General features: G+C 41.7%; 1 protein-coding gene across 7 annotated transcripts in view; it reads left to right on the top strand.

Moving 5' to 3' along the window:
• Positions 1-25,460, top strand: part of nAChRalpha6 (nicotinic acetylcholine receptor alpha6) — a 226,308-nt gene that overhangs the window by 8,974 nt on the left and 191,874 nt on the right. The window contains exons 1-2 of one of the 7 annotated variants that reach the window (XM_067350768.1): positions 5,646-6,739; positions 8,919-9,465. In XM_067350768.1, the coding sequence (XP_067206869.1) occupies positions 9,363-9,465 (103 nt within the window). In that variant the 5' untranslated portion in view covers positions 5,646-6,739; positions 8,919-9,362. The other 6 variants (XM_067350766.1, XM_067350767.1, XM_012364472.2 and 3 more) reach the window with 6 other exon arrangements.

Genomic DNA, 25,460 nt, shown 5'->3' on the forward strand with positions numbered 1-25,460 from the left:
TGCCTCTCCGTAACTCACTGCGGAGAGTAGTAAAAAAGAAACGCGAAGTCTCTTAACGAATGCTTTTCTTCATCACTTGTCATCAGACTCGAGAGCGAGAAGGTTCATAGCGAGGAGGAGGAGCACACCCTCCTTGCCCCCAGGGTCTTGTAATCAGCGGGATTAACGAGGCATTTACGTTAGCTCAAATACATTCGATGCATTTTAATTAGAGATTCTGTGCGTGCGCCCCGGTCACGATTGAAGCACGCGGACGTGTCGGATATAGTTATTAAACGGCTTGGCAATAATTATACGGTATGAGTAAATATGCGCATATCCAACGCGGCACCGAGAGACACGTACGACACATTTTTAATTCCGTTTGACTGGAATAGTGTGCAAGACGTGCCCTCGCGAAATATCATCCGACGCGGGACGCAGATGGGATAATTGACACTAGTTAATTATTGAACCGCAAATGTAAATTTTCTCGGCGAAATTAGCCGATGTTTCGAAATTGCGTCTTTCGCGTGACCGAAAAGCCTTGGCAATCAATAAAGGCAGCCCTGTCGTGACGTATCTGCATCGACACAGTGCATAATTTTGCAGAAACCTGGACGTTTGCGGGGTGTGCTCTGCCCCGAGAAACTTTATCGCTGTGACACGCGACAGCTGAAAGGAGTTAGTGAGACAAGAATAAATGCGGTTAGCACCGTACCCCGTGCACTTTCGCACTGCTCGTAAAAGTCTCCGATGTATACGTGCAAAGTTAATCGTATTCCGTTTCTATAATAATCAAAGTCGGCCAAGCATCGCAAGAGGTTCGCGAAATAATTTATCACCTCGTAAGTAAGAAGTCAGCTGATTGTAACACTGATTAACTCGAAAAAGTAACCCACTTTAACTTTGATGACTAATACTGCAACATTGCACTAGATTTATTTTAATCCATTTATCTTTCTCTCTCTTGATTAATCAATTCTGTCGTTTTTTTTTATGAGAAAAACTTTTTCTAAGTTTTTATGATAAAATTTATAAAAAAAGGATGCAAATATGAAGGTGCAACGTTATATAGCAACTTTTTGCGCAAAAAAAATTTTATGCGAATGAATAAGGAAACTTTATTCCTCGATTGATTTCAGAAGCACTTTAATAGAAATTTTATTCCAAGTTTATTTATCAAAAGACGGAATTTTCGAAAATTGGAAAGTGTCAAATGATGATTTCTCTCGACGTTTTTGCTAAAAAAAAACATGAGCTTTGTTAAATAATCTGTTCTTAAAATATTTTTCGATTAATTTAAAATATCATTTATTAGACAAGATTGAAATACATTTGCATGAAAAATAATTGCGCATAATTTCCTCTTCTATCTCTATTATAACAGAGATCCAATTTCGAAGTTTCATTTCTGTCATAACATGCTGTATCGACTGCAGACTCGCGACCGAATTGGATAGGTGAAGGCGTTAACATTTCCGTTTCATCCGAAGCGCAGCGTGGAAAACACATATTTGCACAGATCGCACACATTCCGTCCCGGATACGTCAATTGCGCAAAAGTTTCGAGTGATCTGTTCGCGAACCGAGTGACCCAAATAGACGTTTCCAACGTCGAATGTTTGACCTCAAAGTTCGGGTAGAGAGAACCCCCCGGGTCGATCGTACGCGGTTTTGCTTCACCCCCTCGAGCGCACACGAGAGTACTTTGTCCCCGTGCGCATTTAACCGAGCGTTCCGCATCGAATTCGTCGTGCATCGTAAATAAAAGTCTACGGGCGATAGCGAGCGAATGAGCGAACGAGCGATATGTCAAAGGGGGATCGCTACCGTGACACCTGGTGCCTCGTGCAATCGGCATTAAAGTGCAATGAGATTGAATAGGGCGCGGAAGTCAAACCATCTTTGGGCGATGCGAGAGCGATCCAAAGGAGCGAAAACTCGCTGATACACAATGGTGTTCCGCCTCGTCGAGGAGCTTCGTTGCTCCTCGAGGCGCCACAATGGTCCACAAAGATGGCCCGTAGGGAACGCTGATTTCTCCACAATTTCTGTTATTTTGGGCGAGTGCATGGCCAGCAGGCTGAATCTTAAAGAGGGACGGCCGGCTGTAAGGAATGGACCGTGCGGAGAGTGGGATGGGCCGGATTGCGTGGAGAGAGAGACGAGTCCTGCGAGGCGTGAGTTCGGGTTCTATCTCGGGTTTGCCAGGTGCAACCATTCCCTTCCTGCTTGTATACCTGCGTCCTACAAACATCGCTCATTTTTCGTGCCCGTTCGTCCGTCTCGTTTGTAGCCTTGACCATTTCGAACATAAGGCCGCCAGAGACTCACTTGCTGGTCGTCATAATACTCGAACAAATTTTTACGAATATTTTTTTACGCATTCGATAGACACTTTCAGCAGCTTTTAATGAACGTCGTGATTTTTTTCATGAAATTAATATTCATGTTAATCTCAATTTTAATCTCAATTAGTCTCAATTAGTTTAATCTCAATCAGTTGTTGCAATTTACATTCTTTTTCTCTCTCTCTCTCTCAGAAATTTTTAATGAGGAGGATAAGGATTGAAAGTATACTTGAAGCACGCAAAAATTTGCATCTCAATGATTTTTTATGCCGATTAATCTGTCGGTGTGCGCAGATTTATGAGCGCATTGTTTCCTTGGGAGCGAGGAGGCGAATCTCAGCCTTGACCATCTCGAAACAGCGCGGGTATGAAGTTGACGATATATTACCTCATCCGGCGTCTCGCGGTAATTAGCATACTGAATAGGTAGGTAATTGTATTCGATGTTGCTCTAAATGGTACGGGAACGAACGCGATGTCTGACATGCTCTAGAAACGTAGTTTTGATTAGTGATTACACTGGCGCGGCAAGCGCTTCCCGCTTTTGTGAAATTTAATGTAGCGTATGGCAAATTGCCCGCTCTCCCTCTCTCTTTTTCTCTGTCTCTCTCTTTCCCTTTCTCTCCCTCTCTTCTTCCTGTGAACTTTGGGTAGCTGCAGCTTTGTGTCAGCCGAATTATCTTAGAATGAAGGGGGGGGGGGGCACACGCGTCTTTGTAATGGCTTCTAAGGAAGTTACAACAATGAGTAAACGACCTCGTATATATGAAGGAAAATGCCGAATCCTTGAATCAGCATATTATTCGTTCATGGACTTTGCGATGGATACTTATAACGATAATGTCCCATTAAATACATTATACGGTACATTTATGTGAGGTATTTCAAGCAACTTTACAACATACATGAGGAGTAAGAATAATAATTTAATTATGATTTATAATTACAGAATGATGTTTAGGAAAATGCTATATATATAATAATTAGATTATTTATGTACTTGCCTAAGTTTGTCATTTGTGGCTGGTTACAAATTATTAATTGCAATTCTATTGTATAATGAGAACTTTAATCAGTGTTATTAGGTACAGTTATGCAGATATTAATTATTAACGTAATTTATCTAAATCATATTATTACGTAAAATTAATGAGTACATTTGATGAATAAATAAATTTTATTGATTATACTTTTGATATCTATCGTAAGTTTAAATATTTTATATATATAGCTTCCGTCAATTAAATCGATTTTGTAGAACTTTGAATTAAATAATCAATATTTCTTTAAATTATAAAATACCAAAATTTATACCTATAATAACATACAGACGATAAGAAAATACATTTCAAATATGGTCTTGATAATATATCATACATAAAATTTCAATTTGAATTATCATATATGAGAAATATACAATATCTTCCGCGAGAAAAACTCATTTTATAGAAAATTTGCAAGAAATCTATCTTTTCGACTACGATATTTCTTCCTGAAAAGATGGATTCGTAAAGGTTTGGTAGATAATAGTATACCAAGAGAAATCTGAGAACTACTATCTCGACGTTTTCGTCGGGCGTTTATCCACTGCTGTTCGATACTGCTACCTGCATGCACTTTAGAGTCGGAACTGCATAGCCAGTTTTCAATGCTATCGGTATACGACGCTGTTGTTCAATGCATATTCGTGTAACAACAGCAGATTAGAAAAAAAAAAACATTTTACGTACTGATTTAATTATTCAATATAACAGAATGCAATTTCAACTCTAAAATGCACGCAGATGGCGATTGTGTAAATCTAAAACTTAGTATAGCATTATTAACTGTAAAGATAGTGGACTTGCTGCATTTTCATGACTCGGTGGTGCCGTTGAACGTTTCTGAAAATAGAAATTATCAACAATGATATAAAGAAATTACATTTATGTAGGAACATGAAGATTAATTCATTCATTTTTCATCAAACAACTTTTGCTAAATAATGTAAAGATTATTTTGAGAAAATTATTAAATTTTAGCGGTTTATTTTTATCAAATTATAAATTTTGACTGACAAAAGCGCTTTGCTGGATTTTCCTACAATCTCTTTAGTATACAACTATTGGTAAAGAAGCTGCCTATATAACATCAATTTCGTTCAATTCGATATATATCACTTATGATATTAAATAAAAATAATCAGAAATCAATAGAACAATGTCAATTCGATGTTGTACTTGTTATGTTATTTTTAAAGGCATATATTCATTTGTAGTATATTAATTTATATCATAGCCAAGCTATATATTTGTTATTTCAAATAGCATGGAGTGAATTATAAGCTTTTAAACTTGTTGTTTATAAAAAATATAGTTTTTACTGTTAAACTATTTTTTAAACCGCTAAAAAAGTCACCGTATATATATATATATATAAATACTTCTCAATTTAAATCTACATGATAATCAAGATATTGCTTTATATTTGGTTCGCAATTCGATCCGTTTAAGACTGCAGAAAAAGCCATCACATATTTTTCTTTTATAAAACCTTTAATCGAGATTCAGAGACCGTGCGAGACGTATGATAATTAATCTGACAACATTCTGTCCATCTATCAATCGTCCATCTGAATGGCCTTGTCTTAGATACGCGCGTTTTCTTAGCAACTTCGGAAACAATCGATTCATCCGTCAACCCTCGGCATTCATCCGCGTTCTACTTATCCTCCTGTCATGTCGGCACCCTCGGCGCACCGAAACTATGCCGTCCCTGGGATCTCGACCGCTGAGGCTAATCCCCCTTGGCGGACTTGGACCATGCTCCAGCATCGTTCACGACGGTCGCGATGGAATCAACGCACACCCTCGCGCGCGCTTACCCTTGAGAGAGAAGACGAGAATGGGGGTGAGGAAGAGGGAATCAGAGGGAGGAAGAGAGAAGGGAGAGAGACAGAGTGAGCGCGCAACACGCGGCAACGGCCGTGAGCTACGGGGGTTTCGCAAGGGGGTAGTCAGGGAGTGAGAGAGACGGAGCATACGACGCGCAACTGTTATTTGAGAGAGACGAGATGAGTTCTCCGGTACACGGTACGGCACAATATTGATCTGTGGGGTGGGCTTCGGGGATGCTGTCCTCCGGTTCTCTCCTCCGCCTGCCTCATCCGCCTTCTCGCGCCCCCTCGAGCCCCGCGGTGTCACCCTCCCGCCGCTGCCTTCGCACCCCCGATTCTACTACCTCCGGTACTCGCGATGATGGTGGGGGCCACGCTGGTTGCGTGCTGGTCCAGTCCGCAGCCTCCCGCGAAATCGTGGTGGGAACCGGAGGCGGCCATGGGAGGTAGGGGCAACGGAGAGGGTGGCTATTCCAAAGGTGGTGGTGGCAGAGGAGGGTTATGCCCATCGTGGGGAGCGCTCCTCGCGTCTATATCGCGGCGGTGGCTGCGAGTCGCGAGAGCTCGACCGGCAGCTCGTACACGACCCCGACCGCCTCCTTTTTCAGGGGGGTTTCGGTTTCCGGTTCGGACACCCGTTCGCAGGGACGAGGCGGTTTTCTCCATCCCCCGTGTATCGAATCCCTCTTTCTCTCTCTTTCTCTCTCTTTCTCTCTTTATCTCTCTTATCTTTTGCCATCTCTTTTTCTTTATATTCCCGTCTCTATGATCTTCCATCATTTCCCTCTTGCCAGCCGCCGTCTCAGTCTAGCGCGAGTTGCCACGTTCGGCCGAACTTTGTGGCGTACTCTCTGTGCGTGCGGCCTGTACGAGTAGAGTACGCGTCGTCTTATCGTCTCCGTTGTCGTGCTTGTCGCCGCAGCCGTTGTAACCGGTATATACGAATTGCTCGCGTTCGTATTCCGCTCGTGTTGAATCCGGTGCGCGCGAGATGCGAGGTAAAATCGTGTACGCAAGAGGAACGACTTGGCCGGGTGAAAGTAATTGCGGGTAAAAGAAGCTCAAGCAAGAAGCTGCACGTAGAGCGACGAGGACAAGGCGGATGGGAGTGTGGCGTGAAAGGAGAGACAGCCGCAACAGGACAGGAGGAGCGACGATGGTGAACGCGGATACGCGAGAATGCACGTTCGCGCGAACGCGTGATCGCTGCTGAAGAGAAGAAAGTGCGACGAGAAAGTGTGCGAGAACGGAACGAAGGGAAAAGGGAAAGAGAAATCGGGAGGCGAAAAACGCGAGCGAAAACGGTGAAGAGAGCGGCGAATTCGTTGCCTACGTGGAACAGGCTGCTGACAGAGGGAGCAACCACGCTCCGCGAAGTTGCCTAGATACCGGGCAACACCGTGTTGCGCTCCGGTGAAGTAGGAGGCAGCGAAGGAGGCGGAGGTGGTGGTGCTGCTCCGCGGGAGGATGGAACGCACGGTGGACTGTAGTGAGACGAGGAAGACGATCGCCGGCCAGGCCGCGAACGCAGGTCCGTGGTGCTGCCAAGAGTCGCAATAACACACCCGCGCCCCTCTCAAAGCCCGCCGGGAAAGAGCGTACATAGGTCGGAAATCGCGGTGGCGTGCTCGCGATTCGAAAAGCCAATCGTGAAAAGAGTACCGCGGCGTTGTTGTTGCCGTGCTGTAGTTAGTCATCGCCTCTGCACGCTTTACCGAGTTTTGAAATCACGAATTTATTCACGGTGCATTGCTACAGTTTTTGTTTAGGAGAAGTTTTTCGCACAAATCCGCGCGTTTACCGCAAGAAATTTCGAATTGAATCGTTAAATCGTGGTGGGTGCATGCGAGTAATGAAGTGAGCCCCGGTGCCGGTCGAGAACGGGGTGAGAGTACTCGTAACGATGGACGCCGCCGCGTGGGAGAAAGCAGTAACATTCGGTAGCGAGGAACGTAGTCGCCACGGACACCTGTAAACCAGGTGCGAGCTCTCGAAATGCTCGAAACGAGATCTCTTTCATACGTGTCGAATGAAGGAGAGTCGGGCGAGTACGTTTGCCGAATGCATGCTCAAACGCAATGACGTTCGTGACGTGCGCGTAATTGACAAACGATATCGCACGAACGATACCGTAGTACACTCGTAGGTACGTTCTTATCGACTCGCGCAAGTCGCGGCGTCAAAACTCCGCAGACACATTTCCCGTGAGATTAAAACTCGCGCCATTGTTGCTTCTGAGGCGTGCGGGACAATGGAAAAAATTGCTACCTGTGTCGATAGATAGAAACCGCGGTAATGGCGTGCCATTTAATGCACCCTCCCTCGTGAATCCGATAAATAGGTCATCGTAATGCTGGAGTCGTGATCAATGACTGGTTGGTCGGAAAGGGTTGCAGTTAATTAATTCGCATATTTTTGCCACAAAGTGCAAGGCATTCCTCTTCTGCGTAATCCAGTACTTTTGCATAGAAGTAAATACCCGAGAACAAAGACGCGTTATAATGCGCTCTCGCGCATCATATTTTTCAAACACAAGCCAATAATAAGATTATTCATTTTTGTATTTTAATTATGTTCCTTTAATTATTTTCTCAATTTAATTATTTTCTTTCTTAAACATAAATAATCGTCTGTATTTTATAAGACTGCACAATACTAGTTTTCCATGATTCAAAATTATAAGCCTATAAGTTTTATATGAATTATATGTCTTCCATCGAATATATGTGTAATTGCGCTTATTTTCTCGCGACAGTATTAATGAATTATTTGACGTAAGAACTATTTTTAGTCTAACTAGCAGAAATCGATTTATGAGTCTGCACATGCCACTTTTTCAATTATATTAATAATTCATTCGGTCTCACCAAAAAGATAGAAAATTTACGATAACGGGGCTTGGCAAAACCGATCGTCTTCAGTCACGGCACGTTTTTCCAAGGGGAATACGAGAAATCTCTTCTTACTCATAGTGAAATAGTAAATCAACCACTAGGCTTGTAAAACATACCTAAATCTACTATGCTATAATGCTCGTAATGCTGTAGTCATCATATATCGACGAGAAGTATAGCAGAAAATGATACTATTCTAATGAGTTTTTATTTCATTATTTCGCGACTAATGGTGCTCGAACCATCTAATATATTTACCTTTTAATATATAATTTAATTTTAATTTATAATCAAATTTATTACGAATACTTTTATTAAAATCCAATTTCTGTATAGATATAGATATTCGATAAAAATTTCAGTAATTTATGAATTAAAGTCAAATTGTTGTTTGATTGAAATTTCATAAATCCAACAATTATAGTAAGCATTCCAGAGCCGTGATAAGTCAAACAATATTGTATTTTTTATTATTTTTTATATATAAAGTTTTATTAATATTTAAAAATCCGAAAAATATTTTAATGTATTTAGAATAACTTCATCTTGATAATCTGGACTAATTTTCAGCCAGACTAATTCTAAAATTTATGCACGATTCGTTGGACAAGCATTCAAGCTTGTAATTAAAACATGGATGAGTAATAATAACAAACATTAGCATTCATAGGGAGAACATTCTGTCGCGTGTTAACGACTAAAAGCAATTTCAACGAATTTACGAGGCGATGCAGGCGCATGCCGCGAAACGGCGCCGCGCGCGATAAAAAGCGGACACGAAGGGGTCGTTCACACGTACGAAATTATTATTTTCAGGATCCCCCGCGAGAATGCACGAAACGCTGGGATGCACTGTCGCGCGAACGTAGCGCGTTCTCTCTGCGAACAATAAAAACGCCGCCGCCTTTGAGCGACCGGGACCTCGCGAGTACGCACAACCGAGGAGCACGGAAGAACGCTTGGTTATGACGGCGAAGTCGGGAGGTGCGTTAGCGAGGGCATCGAGTATCGATTAGCGGACGATTCGCGCGGAATTGAACTCGACTCGTGACATCCCGCACGATGATGATGATAATCAGTGACGCAGCGGGCGATAAAGCGCTTTCGGGCGACACTCGCGGCAGTGACTGCTGCATGTAGAAGTGAACACGCAAAATTGTGCAGTGCATCACGGTCACGGCGGGGCACGTCGGGACCGGATAGAAGAACATCGGCAAGTCGGTGTCGAGCCTCGACCTGGGCCTGCAAAATTCATCTGCCATGGCGCACCAGACAAGAGGTCTACCGCAGTTGCGAATAAAGTTTTATAATACGGTCGCCGCCGGTCTCCAAATAGTCCTCTTGCTCACCGTCCTACCTCAAGGTAAGTTCTTGCAACGCACTTTCGATATTTTACGACGGAGATTGTAACGTGATATTACTCGCGTTATGATTTTCTTTATCGCTCGTGCGGACCGCTTCAGAGATGAAACGGCACGAGTGATATATTTCTTCCAACGACTTTGAAGGTATTGACGAGAAAGGGAGCTATGAAACTATCAATTCGAATAACAAAAACCCATTACATTTGTCGGTTGGATGATACGATATTGTAACGATTAATAGTCCAGTGTGGTCTTTAGTCAGCTACGAGCACTGAGATATCGAATATTACAGTCGCGCAAATGATGGTAGCAGTGATGATCGACGGAAATCCGCAAGATTTTTGTAAAATACATATGCTTGTCGAGATGTTTTTTCTAATAACGCGTCTGAATTTTCTCGTTCAAAACGCTTTAACGTGCATCCACTTTTATGTGACAACGATGGTCCTGAAAAGCGCTCGATTTACCTATAATACGTTTGATCGCTGATGCGCTACAAACGAGACTAGTTTAACGGTGGTTAGCTCCAAAATCCAGGTATAACCTTGTGCTTACGTATTTGTTAAACCAAACATTCCTATTTTGATAAATATGATTGTAATTGATCCTTTTTGACGAAAAAATCGAATTAATTGTATGATTATGGAATGCGTTTGATTTTTGATGTCTTCATTACTTATGTGCGCGCAATTGCGTAATTCACTTAATTCGCAACGATGACACAACTGCCGCATTTTTATCTTGAATTTTTCTATTATCAATGCGGTATCATTGAGAAATCAAGTTGAATATAAATATAATGTATCCTCGACTATTAGTATTCAAGGACAGACTTGCACAGAGTCGATTTCTCCACGTCGCGACTTTTATCAACCATATCCAGCCGTGTCACTTCGTCCGATTATTCTTTCCTGATATAGAAATCCGAAAATAACTTTAGACGAGTACATAATTTAATGAACGACACTCCCGCGAGTGTGTTCTAACACCATTCTTGCTACTAGTCAGACATTTTAGTCGATAGACGCGTGAATAACAGCAAAAATTAATTGGCATTATTCACATCGGTAATTATATCAAATATAACAATTGCAAAAAAATCATACTGAAGTTAATAGCGATAATGACATATTCTTTAATAATAAATTAAAATACAATCATATGCTAGGTATCTAGCTTTAACTAGACTCCTAAATTAACAATTTGCATTTCACGTTTCGATTGCTATACATATAGTTTATACATATAATACATGAGAAATGTGTTCCCGTTTATATAATTCGCGCATAACTGATTACACTAAAAGTGGTGTGCATACACGTATAATAAATCGGTTCGTCAATCATAATTATGGGTGACGCGTGTTCGGTAACAGTGCAACGTATAATAGAATCACCGCAACCGCGGTGCACTAGGTGCGAACCTGCCATCACGGCGCATCAGCGTTCGACCGCGACAAAACTGCATTTCGTTCGGTCAACGAAGTTTCGTAGCAGCACATGGTACGACTCTGTCGGAATTAAATCGCACGATTTGAGGAACTCCCTCGGAAAAACATCGACATGTCCTGGACAGCTATAGCAAAGTTTTTAGCTCATGTTGGCTTCCCTGCGGATTTTACGACGTTAATCTCCGCGGTAACGTGTTTGGACCATTAGGAATCGAACTCGCCGTGATTTTCGTGAGAAAATGGTCTCGTCGTACTTTGCCGTAATCAGTGCTGAAACAAAAACCAACCGTAATAACAAAAGAAAATGTAGTCTCTCATTAACCTCGGATTCGAATCTTTTTCGCAGCAAGCGTTCTTGAAAAATCCTTGTGATTTTGAAATATTTGCATGTGAAAATTGCTTTGCGCAATCGCAGTAGAAGAAAAAGGAGGGAAAAAAGATATTTATGTACTTTAATGAAGTAATATTTTAACACTGGAGCTCTTTCTTCTGTCTCAATCTGTGATCAACGTGCACTCAAAACGAACGGTTAGAAAGTTAAATGTGACTTCACTCGGGCGGAAAAATATGCGGAGTCATAAGTCAGCGAGAATACCGAAGTTCCGCCGTAAACATTTTGAGGCGAAATATCGTGCGACGATTGAACTCGTGTGCTGATCGTTCGGTAGCACTAAAGTTAAACCGCTGGATTTAAACTCGGAATTTATTGGTTCGTTGAGACGAAGTCGGGACATTAATATCTTTCGCCATCATCGCTCATGTGTTAAAGGTCGTCCGAGAAAGCGATAAGATCTTTTCGGTATAGATGTTTCGGGCATTAAGAGTTTCGACAAATTTTTACGGCAAACGTGTACATCTTTCCGCGCGATCATATTTCTCTCTGCCAACATATCTAATATAAAATATTATTATATTTATTGCCAGTATTACATCAGGATATCATACTACCGAATATCATAATTTCCCCGTATCCATATCGAATGGAAATATAATTATGATACGATAATAATGTGAAATGCAACCCGCTAATGTAACCCGCTCTACAGCGGGCTATCTATATCTCGTTGTTCTTTCGTCTGCTACTTTTTTTATCAGATAATCAGAAAATTTCTTCTACTTTTTCATTATCAACCTACCGTGATCCTTATTGATCGATCATTGCTTCACTCGCCCTCGTTGCGTTGTGCCAGTCGTAAATCAATCAGCGCGGTAAGTGGAGAACGATGGGCAGCTTCTGGGTTCTTCCTGGGCTCTCGTCTGCGTCCCAATTTAATTTTCGATCGAAAATCTGTTAACTTCAGCCTTCATGCTGATGTAAAATTCATCGTCGTGTTTTTGGTACGCGGTCAGATCTAGTCCGCGGCCAGCGACATATCTATTTCCGATGGCGCGGTTCGCACATTTCTTCGTGAGTCCGAGATTACACGGCTCGCGATAATAAGTCATTCGATTTATCGTCGGTCTCGTACGAGAGATATCTTCTCAGAGGGGCTAGATTTCATGGAGACCCCGGATCTCTCCTCGTCCTTTCCCGCCCTTACCGATCACCGACCGATCGTGAGTTATTCTCGGGTGAGCGGGAAAAAGCCTCCCTGCGAAACTGCCGCGGGCACTGCGTATTTTTCTATGTTACGCTTTACGGCGGCCGATGGCTGTTTCTCAATTACCGGAGCACTGGCGAGGAGCTTTCTGAGGGATTCTCTTAGAGAGGTTGCTCTTCAAAATAACGTACCGTGTTTCGTCTTAACGAGCAACACATCACTTATGTACAAAATCGCGTACGCGACTCTTTTTCCATTTATAATGTTGGAATTAATTCTAGCGTCTTAACAAGAGTTTTTAAATGCGAAGATTCAAGATATTTAAACTTTTTTTCAATGAATAGATAATAATTTAATCGCTATTTTATGATTCAAAACTTTTAATTTGACATTTTTATATTACAACACAAATGATATTTTGTGTCTCACATTTGGACTTTATTCAGAATCAAAAAATATATTTTATCGTACGTTTTTATTTCACACGCCACGTATATAGTTTTAAAAAGAGCAACATTAGAGAAAACATTAATCTCTTAATGTCCGATCGATATTAAAGTCGACAGTCTGTCAACTTTAACATCGATTGATCCACTGTCAGACTAGGCCACCGAGGCATCTGTTAACGACATGACGCGCACGAATTGATCGAATGTAAATTACCGGCAGATATTATTGCGTTAAAGATGATAGTAGAACAGCAGATGCTTTTATGCCTACAGCAATGTGATCTTAACAACGACAATTACTTACGAAAAGCGAAATATTCTTTTGATTAATATTATAAATGTCACGGATTAAAAAAGATTGAACATAATTTTTCATAGCTATCTGAGATATGCATAATGTTCTTTCTCGTGAAATATTTCCCCGAAAATAGTTAATATATCCTTGTCAGTGGAGCAGTTTCATCAACGCGTTTCACACAAAATACACACTCGCTTCGCAGTAATCAGTTTCAAAGTTCCGGCGAAGTAATCTGCGATCGATGCCCCAGAAAACATCGCGGACGGAAAAACGTCGAAGGGAGGGCGGAAGTCAGTCTTCGTTAAAATTTCAAAATGTTCCGTCGGGGATTACGCTAGCAGCGTGTTCGTTTAACGCGTCGGCTCGACGTTTTACTGTCATTGGTTGAGCACCACGGCTGTCGGATATCGAGATTTTTACATTGCGCGTATTGCGCCGCAACTGAGCAGAGACGCCTATAACGCTGATATCGATTCTCGAACTCGCAACCGCGCTGTTTCTCGTACGCGTGAGCGTCCATGAGTATTAATCGAAGGAAATATTTCGCCGGGTGATTTACTTTCTTTTCGGAATTCATTCCCGACCCTTTCGAAGAGTGGCTCTTTTTCGATACGTGTACAAACAAAATTAGCATGAATCCAACGGTGATAGCTATCAAAATTGCATTGCAATTGATGGTGAAACCGCATTGATTCCGCGCCAAAATTTAATTCGGTTGTTCGATTTGCGAGGTTTTTGCGAGGTGTATCGCGATTCTGGTCTATCTGATAATTAGAACTCTATCATTGATTGTTTTATAATGATCGCAATGTGGTGTTCGACAAGGTAGTCGCACTACATAATTACTAATGCCCTCATTATTGACGCAATGAAAAACCGTAATTTCACTAAATGTCGGTTGATCGAGTTTGACTGGCCATTGCAATTTGATGTAGGGATAAAAAACCGTATTATCCGGGATTATTGTTCGACAACATTATTTGAATAAACAAGGGTTTGTCGAAAACATTTCACGAAATTGTATAGGAATTGTAATCGAAGCAGTGACGTGAAAATCATTATTGATAAAATCAAACAGTTCCAAAATTTAATTTCAAACTATGTATCTCAAACATGAGACCTGTAAAATTTTTTATTTTAAAATTTACAATAGATATTATAAATGAATAACGCAGTTAATCAATTTTCTATAACGAGTTTTCCATAAGTGTTTTTTCCCAAGAATTTATAATATAAAATTATTTTACCCTCGTGTCAAATTTTTCATTTACTTTTTTTAGAATTATTATATCATAGTACAACTCAAGTTGATTGGATATTTATAACATTTGTAGCAAAGGTTTTTTTTATTTAACACAGCTCTTTTAATAGAGGTCAACATTAATTTAGGTCGTGTTATTTACAAATTCACTATGATCATACAGACGACGAGAACGTCAGGACTTGTTCATTCCTACAGTCCATTAATGAATATTATAAATTAATATAAATTATAAAAGGTTAATGCTTGTCCTCGCACATTTCGATAGCGCTTGTTAGATTAATAATTCAATGTCCGTTTGGCCCTTGTGCTGAAATATGAAACCATGCGGTATGATATTAATATTAATTGTGTGTATCAGGGATTAATTCCAATTTCGACTTTTAATTTATATGCTTTGCCACATCAGAATATTAAAGAAATGCTTTATCGACATAAATTATGAATAATTATAATTCAGTTATATAAATGCATCATGTTTTATTAAAATTTTTGTTGGTTTATACGCTAGTAGATTGCAATTACTTCCCAGGGAGGCAAAGGTGAAAGTAATGAGAAAGGATATCATAGAATGCGTCAGTAAATTTTCAACTGCTTTTATAAGACGACCGATCGCTGAAGCTCGCAAAACCCAACGATGGCTTTCCCGGGAGGCCATATTGCGGCGCCAATTCGTTACGAATTAACTTTGAGCGATACATTATCTCGAAAGTGCGCGTAAATTTGTCCGCCGAAAGTTGCGAGTACGGTCCCGCGGGTAAGAGACTGGTCGCCCACGAGGATCCCGAAAATGATTTATAATCCGTCATAAAAGCAGAAACTCCCGAGAGACGCGGTTAGAGAACGCCGCAGCATCTTCATCATTTCGGGTCGGTTGTGACGGTACGATGGGACGCGGCGCGCGAATTTTCGGCACTTCGGATACATACAGGCTCATACAAGATCGCGGTCCCGTGCACCGATCCGTTTTATTTAAATCACGGCTATCCATAACGTCGAAATTCACTTCGGCCCTTTTAATGGTGATTTATGTTCGCCGCTGCCTGGTCGGCCCACTTTTCGCAATTTAGCCTGGTATTGCGCCAGGGATTGTCTGCCGGGATAATCGAGTGTGTGCTACCGCTGTATCACGCGCGTGGCGATATACACATATATCGAGTCTCTACGTAAGTGATGTTTGAATAATAAATAAGATACGCTCCTCTGGGAATAGTAATTAATTAAGGCTAACAGCCGCGTGATTATGATTTCGCGATATGAATAGCAGCAATATACCTAACGATATAAACGACGAGATATATATATATATTTACGAATCTTGCGAGAGGCGCACGGCGGTTCGATTGCGCAAGTGGAATACAAGATACCAGACTTTATTTTCTCTGTTGGAGGCGAGGCATGCGGGCGCCGCTGGAGTCCCTGAAACTTTTTGGCAGGGATCTCTATGAGCGGTTCGGTTTACCGTATTTACCGAGAGCTAAGCGCGCAAAGTAAATATGCAGCGGCAACGACGGCAACTGGAAGGCCAGGAGGTCTCCACACAGCAAAATATTGTTCTGTCCTCAGAATAAATATATGGACAGTCGGAAGTGGAAACCGCGCGACTACCGTATGATCAACCGCCGAACTTTCGCGCACACGCAAACTCGGTGTAAAAATTAAAAATTCAACTGTCGCGGACTGTTCCCAGCAGGGACGAAAATCGTGTTCTCCCCCGTGAGGAATCGCTTGGTGCGCGCATAAAATTTAATGGGCACAAAAGCGCCTAGACGCGCAAAAAAATCTGAATATCCTTTGACCCAGATAAATTTGACTTTTCAAGGCGCGGCGCGTCTTCGTGCGCCGCGGCGATGAATGAAACATTTCGTCGGTGTAAGTGGATTCCGCGCGATGGTATTAGAATTTGAATATCTCGGCAGTTGCGGAGGCTCGATAGGTTAGGGGCAGTTCCGAGATATGTAGCCCTACAGCTTCTTGATATGCGGATTTCTCCCGCGAGGAATGCAAATATTTTGTGGGATGAATTATTTTGGAGATCGTTGACTGTGGGGTGGCCCCCGAAAATTGAACTGTCGTTCCCGCATTAGAGTAGTTTGTTTTATGGCGCACGATGGTTGGACTTGAGATTTTCCATGCATGTGTTCATTTTGTAACCAGGAACCAGGGGATTTCGTATTTCCCCTAATTTCCCCCTTCATTCGTCACGAGAAAATGTTTGTCATCACCTTCCAGTCGCGCTCTAGAAACTATTTGTATTTATACCTCATTTATTGTTCAAAATGGACTCTCTGAGCTTGACAGGCTATAGAAATCTCCGTTTATTATCGAAAACAATTCCATCTGTGCACGTTCCGCGACTAAATTGTTGCTTTGAAGTTTCAGCATAAGCGGACCTAGCTATCAGTCGTTTGCGCTTCCATTAAGCTGCAAGCAGTCGACTGTACGGCTCGGGCTTTAGATTCCGAATGATCAAAGTGGCATAGCCAATCTCATGTAAATGCGAAAGTAATCGAAGCCGAGATGCTGCGGTATAGATAATATATGTATATACACGGGGCGTAGTTACCGATATTAGCTCGATCCTTGCAGGAAGAGTCGATGTGACACTAATATAGAGCCGAATCGCGCTTGGTCGCGCGATACCGATACATCATAATCGCTCATGGCTGCAGGCGCACCTGCTGCGTCGAATTTCCATCGTGGATCTCGTTTCGATCTATCTCTCTGTCTGTATCTCTTTCCCTTTCCCACGTATCTCACCCACCGCCTCCCGCATTCCCTTTGAGTTAAATATAAAGTTAGAGAACGCGAACGCGGAATGGAAGCATTATGAGGCGATCGGTTTTAATGTATCGATTTTAAGATACTTGCATTATAGTTTTCTTGCAACAGTGCAGTAAGAAATCATAAGTAGTTAGGCAAAAACTTGCTTTTGATGATTGTACTTTTATTTTCTGATACGATATATTTTTTCTCCAACGAAATAAACATGCTCTTTGCTTATTACGTAAACTTAACGATTTTAATGTAGTCTTTCATGATTTTCTATTCCGCAATTATCGCCATCGTTATTACTTATTCTTGCATTATATTTTACGGTCTTAATTAACGATTTCTGGTCCCGCACTGTCGCGTTCGGTCTGACTCTGTGGGAATATTTTCCCAGAGCGTTCATAAATCTTCCACCCTTATGCCGACTCGGGCTTATGGAAGACTTAAGAAAAACGAGCAGGAGGGGCACCTCACGAGATCGAAGTCGACAGGGGCCAACTGAGGGAGATCCATTTTATAATTAGGCCCACGGGCGACTCGTTGCTCCACTAATTACCTGTCCAACAATCCCTGGTGAATGAGTAAGTGGCTCCTACCGTGAGAGTCGCCCTTGTTGTCGTGCCGCTTATTCAGTTAATTGAGCACAACCAGTGAATAAACCATCTCACGCAACTCTTTTTAGCCTAATGTAGCCTTTCATATGGCACAATAAATCTGATATAATTACGCGGTATAATTTTTAGATAGATAGAGAGCTATAATCAGAGAGATAATCCTATCTATTACAATTGCTTTATTAATGCAGAACAGTAAAGTAATAAAATTTAGTAATCCTATTTTTTTCTTTAAAGTTAAATAACTCTCGTTAAATAATTGCTACAATGAATACTTTTTATTTGTTTTTTTTATATCGCAGAAATTATGACTATTTCTGCAATATAATTTTAGCATCTGCAATATTATCTTAGCATCTTAATTCAGTCTTAATTTAAGCATACGTGATTGAAATATTTCGCTCGGCTAAATAATTTGCTCCAAGGTGCGAAATTTATTACTGAATCCATTCAGTTATTCGACTTAATCGACCGGTCAAGCGAAAAAGGCCCCGAGCACTTTTCCGAAGCGCTCGGCTCGAGTTTCTCTGATGGAAACTCACCGTGGCGAGAGCGAGACTATTTGCGCGGAACTGTTTACGCAGCTGAGAGCGAAAATTTCCTATAGTCTGATATGCGAGTGCAGTCTCGTGTAAATGATGCTGGCGCACAGGCAGCTTTCGACTCGTCTGCCTGCTCTCGTTATTACAGCGTAGTCTGCGAGAATAATTAAGCGATCAAAGTTATCGCGACCCCGTTTTGCCGTGCACTCTCGTTGGAAAATCTTCCCACGCGTATTCTTAGATATTTCTTATCTTTTTTTTCTCTCTTTGCAATCAAAGATAAAATGTTAATATCTCTCTGGGAATCCGATAACAAGCAAACTTTTAGAGATAAATAAGGAGGGCGAGTCCAGATGTGACGTATATATTTACGCCCGTTGTTCCGCAGCGTACACAGTAGTATGAACCAGCCGCCAGGCCGGCGAGCCAACAAGTAGTTATGGTCTCCATCTTTTTGCGAGCGCGAGACAAGGTCGTTACGGTAACCCGCTACGACCCAGACCCCCGGCATTAGGCAAGGAGTGCATTGTTTAAGACGCGTCGTTAATGTAATTTGCGCCAAAAAGCATACCGTATAGTTGCCCCGTACATTAGCGACTTTCAACAAAAATTGTGGACCAGAATAATTAAGCACGTCGCATTGTTGCGTTAGAGTTGGCGAGGGTTTTGTCACGGTCGCAATTTATGTCTGTGTGGGTGGGTGTCACGGATAGCTGCTTTCTTTGAGAATAGACATTCTTCAACAAGTCGGTTGAAAAAAAATCTTTGTTTCGTCGTGTTATTTATGCCATTAATCTTTTTTATTTTAAATCTGAAATACTGACATGCGTATATATGTATATATATTTTTTGTCGTAAGAAATTCAAAATCTGACCAACTATGAGGCGGAATACGGATGGCTGTGGGCAAAGATACAGCCTCGTATAGCCCGAGATAGACCAGGCACATGTAAGGTAAATTGCCTGCTCTCTGGTCCCGAGTATTACGGGTAAGCAACAGCTGTTGTGTGATACCGCCGAAGTTGCCCGGCTCTCTCTCCATGAGTTTGCAATCGGGTATCCGAAAAATAAAGGCTAATATGGTACAGATATGGTACACGGGACACGAGACGGGATAATATAGGGAAGCTTATGAAGATGCCGGATACATGAGCGGGATTATACGGCGAGGTCTCTAGTTGAGAGGGTCTACCGTTTTACCCCACGCAGACAAGCGTTATGTGATGCGAAAGCGCTAGCAGCGTGTGATATGAGGAAGAAGTCATTTTCGACTTTATTACAGATTGTTCGTAGTTCATTCCGCTCGATTTACCTTACCGCGTTTAATTTCATTTCTGTAATAAATAGGCGGAAACTAAATCAGATAATAGCAGATCGATACAAATATACATATTACACTTTTTTTAAATAAAAAAATAATATTTTTAAATCTTAATAAAAAAATAATATTTACAAATTGAAGTAAATGTTTTTTAATAATGCGCATTGTTTTGCATTCGCAGCAAAGGCAAATGAGATTATATTTTAAACATGATTATAGAATCATAAGCGACTAATAATGTTTAATACAACAATAAAGATCCCAACGGTGAAAAAATTGATATAAAATATAAATCATACATTTCGATATATAAAATTTTTAAATTATATGATATTAAGATATATTTATATATTTTCCATTATATTTCTCATTTGTTTCTTGACAATTATTACATTCGCAACAATACGTTGAGCAATTTTATTATTACGTATCCATTAGTAAATATTTTTGCGCAAAGTTCCCGGAACAAACACGATTATTATATATGCATGACGCGACAAATAATGCGCTAATTAATTAAACACCCGATACCGCGTAATTAACGCAACGATGAACTCTCCGAAGCGAGTCGCAAGACGAGGCTGTTGGAGTTATCTCGTCACTATCGAGTCCACGTCCTCGAGCAGCTCGAGGATCGAAGCCATCCAACGTTAGTTTCTGCTAGTTGAACAACGTTGTCGTGGGGCGACAAGACGTTGAAATCGATATACGAGCACATTGAAAATCGTCGGTGGAGTGTTTATCTGGGAACCGTAAGCCCTTGTGATTCGAGCGACCGAGGCTGCCTCGCTATCTACGGCCTTTTAAACGTCGATGTGCATATACCGGTTGACCCAATAAGGACAGAAACACCCATCCCCGGTGCCCGACGCCTCTACAACGCTCTATCTGGCTACGTCTTCTCTAGTTGTCGGTGGAAGACGCGCACTAGAGAGGATTATATAGATAGATCGAATCTTGAAGTAGGTCTTGAACGTCCAAGAAAGCACTCGGAGCATGCTCGACGGAATTCTCATTGAGCGACAAAATTATTTTAGAGTATCGTAATTATTCTGGCTACAAAAGCATTTCTTCCTGCTTAACAAGATGTATCATTATGTCCATTATCAACCGCGCGTTAAATTAATATATGTGAGATAACACATAATTTTTTGCAAAACAAATACAGTCTGCAATGTTTGTTAATGCAGACGCGAAATTTTATATTTACATGCAGATTCGAATGTTTTTCGTGAATAAAACGCGAAATATGAAACCGTAAAGCAGAAAAATCGTTACTTCATTGTTGAAATCGCGATGTAGCAATGACCTCGCCGTTTCTGCCCATGCGTGCATTGCTCGCTGAGATAGCAACTCGCACTACTACCACGAATTGTAATCCATGTCGGCTGTAAAGCCGCCCGAAGTACTACAATCCACTCACCCTAACGAAACAGAAACATCTCTCCGGGTCGCTGCGGGCATTACGAGCGCGGCGTCGCGTGCATCAGCGATTACCACCGCCTGGCGATAGTATTTGAATCGTAGCGGCGACGGCGGCGTTAGACTCGCGCGGGGGTGGACGAAACGAAGGGAAGGAAAGAGAAGAGAAGAGAACGGAGGAGGGTGGCTCGACCGGTGCGTCGGTCGACGGAATGTAGAGCAGTGTGTCAGTACGGCACCCTTCAAGAGAGCTCGCTCTCCACAGCGGGTGTACCGGGGCCGTTTGGCCCTCCTAGCTTTCCGTTCCCTTTCACAAAGCAACGAGACCGCCCTTCGACGACGAGGACAACGACTACGACGGACAAACTCAACGACGATCCTGCGCCCTTCCGCTCCGCGTCCCTCGCACTCACCCTTCCCGTGTTACCCACCTACCCGCCTACCCGATACCTCATCCCTTACCGTACCTAGAACCTACGACCTACACTACCGCGAACAGCCTATCCAACGGCTCACTTTCTCGCTTCACCCTCTTGGCCCCCTTACTCTCCCCCATTTCTCTCTTCTCATCTCTCACCCTCCGACTCGACAGCCTCTTTCTTGCTCGTCCTCCTCACCGCCACCGTCTGCCATCGTACGTGTTCCTCTCTTTCCCTTTCCCTCTGTTTCTCCTTCCTTCCTTCCTTCTCTCTCTCTCTCGATCTCTTGCTTCATCGCGCTTCTTCTCTCACCGGTCGTACTCCCGCCGCCACCGCCGCCCGTCGTGCTCACCAGGATCGTCTCGTCCCGCTCTCTCACTCTTACACTGTCGTTCTTCTCTGACTCGCCGTCGTCTCTAACCCTGCGCATTGATTTTACCCTACCAGCTGCCTAGACCCTAGGTCTTCTCCTAGGTAGGTAAACACTCGGCACGGGCGGCGCGCGTTTTGCACCCGTGCAAGCGAACACCACCCATTAACCTCTACCCTGCCTCTTCGAAGTGATAGACTGACAGCTTGGCGACTGATTACGCTGCATCAAACTGGATACTTTGCTTGCTATTAGCTTTTGCTAGATATTTTGCTAGAATATTCTTTCTTTCTTTATCTCTGAATTTTTGCTTTGACTATACATATGTGTCTTAATTTTTTTTTAATTTGGAAAATATTTTACAACACAATAAAAAATGATAAAAAATCTCAACCATGATAAATATGATATTTGTATACTCGGGAATATATTGCAAAAATGTTATTATATTTGGATATTCGAGAAACTCGTGCGTATGACGTATTACTTGAACTTTAAACAAATATTAGTCCAGTATGTAATTTTATGAATTATTCTTTGTGTGTTTACATATGCTTTCTACAAATGCAATTATTCGTTATTTTCGTTATTTTATTAATTATATAACAAAGAAGAAAAAATAGCAGTTGCATTTGCGTGTATAAAATATCGCGAAATTTCTATTACGTAAAAATCCCTATTATACTTGGAAGTGATCAGCAAACTGAAATGTAAAAGTTAATGCAATATTGTGGCGTATCATGTCCCATTAATTAACTATCCGCGAAAAAAGCGAGCAGCGCTTGCAATTAGGTTTGATGTCGTTCGATAAAAATGGGAGATTTTTCGATGGTTACAGACGAGAGAAGCGATGCGGGTAGAAAGAATTTTCGTTCAGGTCCACCTCGTGTATGTGATTGAGAATTAATTTCCATAATGAATTACCAACGAAGGCGCGCGGTGATTGGCAGTAGAGTTTAATTGGCGGCCATTTCCACTTTTAAATGAGAAAATCGAGTTTGGCCGTTCTCTTAATTTTGCTGGTCGTGTGTATTTTCGTTAAAATGGCTCAATCAAATATGCAGTACTTTTTTTTCTATCTTCTATAATCTATAATTATAATTATTATATGTATGGGCTATTTAAATACAAACGAGTATAAACATTCATGTATGATAAAACACAATTTTCTCAGGAAGCCGATTAAAAATTTATCATAAAACACTACAATATTTCTTAGGCGATAAAGTACCCGCGCTTTGAAAATCCTCTATGACACGCCGTTAATAACATCTTTATCAAGATTGAAAGCATTGGTTGCGCAATAATCGTCATTAGGATATGTTTTATCAGCGCCCCAGTTTTCTCCTTATTACATTGAATATTACGAATTATGATAACTCGCTTAATATCTTACCTTATCATATTCATTAACACTTTAATCAGTATGTACATATAACATATAACTTTATGAAAGCAATAATGAGGAAATGCACTGTAAGATATTAAGTTATCATAATTCGTAATATTCAATGTAATAAGGAGAAAACTGGGGCGCTGATAAAACATATCCTAATGACGATTATTGCACAACCATGCTTTCAATCTTTATATCGCGTATATACATAAATTAGCAAGGAGATGCGGTAAAGATAAAACCGGGTCAAATACATAAGAGGGTTAACGAGTTTATAGCTTATCTTTTTAGACAGCTGATAGTTATGTCCAATTATGTCAAACGTTATAAAATTTGCATAGCTTATCTATCCGCATCATCTAATAACGTGAAACAGCACGATCGAAATTGCGTGAAATGAGATTTGTTATGTCGAATTTGTTCTTGGCATCGCGCGCTAACGAATACGAATTGATATCTCGCGAAACAGCATTGACCGGATCGAATTAAAAGCTAATCGAGCGATGCTACCGTCCGGGTATACGTGAGCGCACATCGACATGCTTTTACCCGGTAAACGTTAATTAAGAAACACGATCGAGATTTTCACGAAGCTGGAAGCGATAAGCAAACGGAGCGCATGCTTTCTGGAAGCGTGCCCAGACTTATGTAAACAAGCCGTGGGTTCTTCGTTCCTTTACGAATAAAGATGAAACTAACTAGTATTATCGTTCATTTTACATAAGTCTACATATATATTTTTCACCGCATCTATGTCGACAGGTTGTTTTCGTCGGCGTGATTTCGGTGCGGATCCGCGAGTACTTTCCCAGACAAACACGGATCGAAAGTCCATAAAATCCGATTTCAGTAGAAAACGTCCAATGGACGCCAATGCACTTCCGCCGCTACGCGAATCGGTAAATGGGTTTTTCTGCTGGAACATCCGCGCGCTGAGGAAGGAATAAATGACGCTTAAACCGACACTCGCATGCAGTTGCATGCGCTCGAGGAAGAAGAGAATGGTTAAAAAATGCGAATTTTTCCGCGAAAATCAGTAGCGTCGTTCCCGTTGCTTACAGCCACGCGTGCTGTTTGCATAATATATTTCGCTGCGCATGCTGCGCTTTGTATGTTTCTCTTTTATACGTTTCGCGGATTAACGACCGCACCGTTATTTTTCCAAGTCAAATCGATTAGATGATTATTTATGAAGTTTTACTCGCGATTGCCACGGTCAATACTGTCAGCATATCACAAATCCCGTTCGCTTTGTTATTTTATCAACTTTTGCAATTGGTGGCAAATCAATAATTATGTCACCAATCATTATTAATCGCAATACTTTTTTGCAGATTACTTTTTTTCGCGCTTTAAAATATTTCGGCGACACGTTGGAGAGATATACAAGCGCAAAATCCTATCTTATTCGCATTTATCTAATTTTCCACTGTACCGAAGTCGCAGGATCCATTTTATGCCGGCAAATTTGTCACGCGTCCTTGTCAGCGAACGGTAGAGCACCATAGTAGTGCGAATAGGGAAAAGTTGGCGGAAGGTGTGGGGCATAAAAAAAAATTTCGCCGGCTGCTTGACGGGAAAGCAATCGGGGCAATTTCGTTCCGTCTGCGACTGTAGCTGCTCCGTATATTTCCCCTCTCATGCTCGCGCATTCCCGCACCGCCAAAGAAAGCGCCGTCCTCCCCTCCCGACTCCGGAGGGTAATTGCTATCTACGGACGGCGAACCTTGTCGCGTAATTACACGGCGTTTAATCTCTTGGCTCTTTTTCCCTCGTTACCGATACGTCTTGCGCTCCCGCCATCACGGCGCATCCGCGCGCGAATAATTCCCCGAGTACGAGCGTAATTTGCGCGACGAAACTGGAGCGACGAGGGAGATTCGGTTCGTTCACGGTCGACTCTTTTTGTAAAAATATTACATCGACGGAATTTCTTTAACGTTGCGCGAACTTCTAAGAACGTACCTCACGAAGCTTTCACGACTTTGCAAATTCTTCACGCTCCTTTCGGACTTCCATCTTTCCTTCCGCTCTCCCACGAGCGCGGTAATTTTTCCGACATCGGAGATACATCGCGCGAGTTTTCTCACAATCTCACTCGCGGCAGCTCATTTCCCTTCTCGCTGCGTCGCTCGCGAG

Source organism: Linepithema humile, chromosome 2 (genome assembly GCF_040581485.1).
Source record: "Linepithema humile isolate Giens D197 chromosome 2, Lhum_UNIL_v1.0, whole genome shotgun sequence".
Taxonomy (NCBI): Eukaryota; Metazoa; Arthropoda; class Insecta; order Hymenoptera; family Formicidae; genus Linepithema; species Linepithema humile.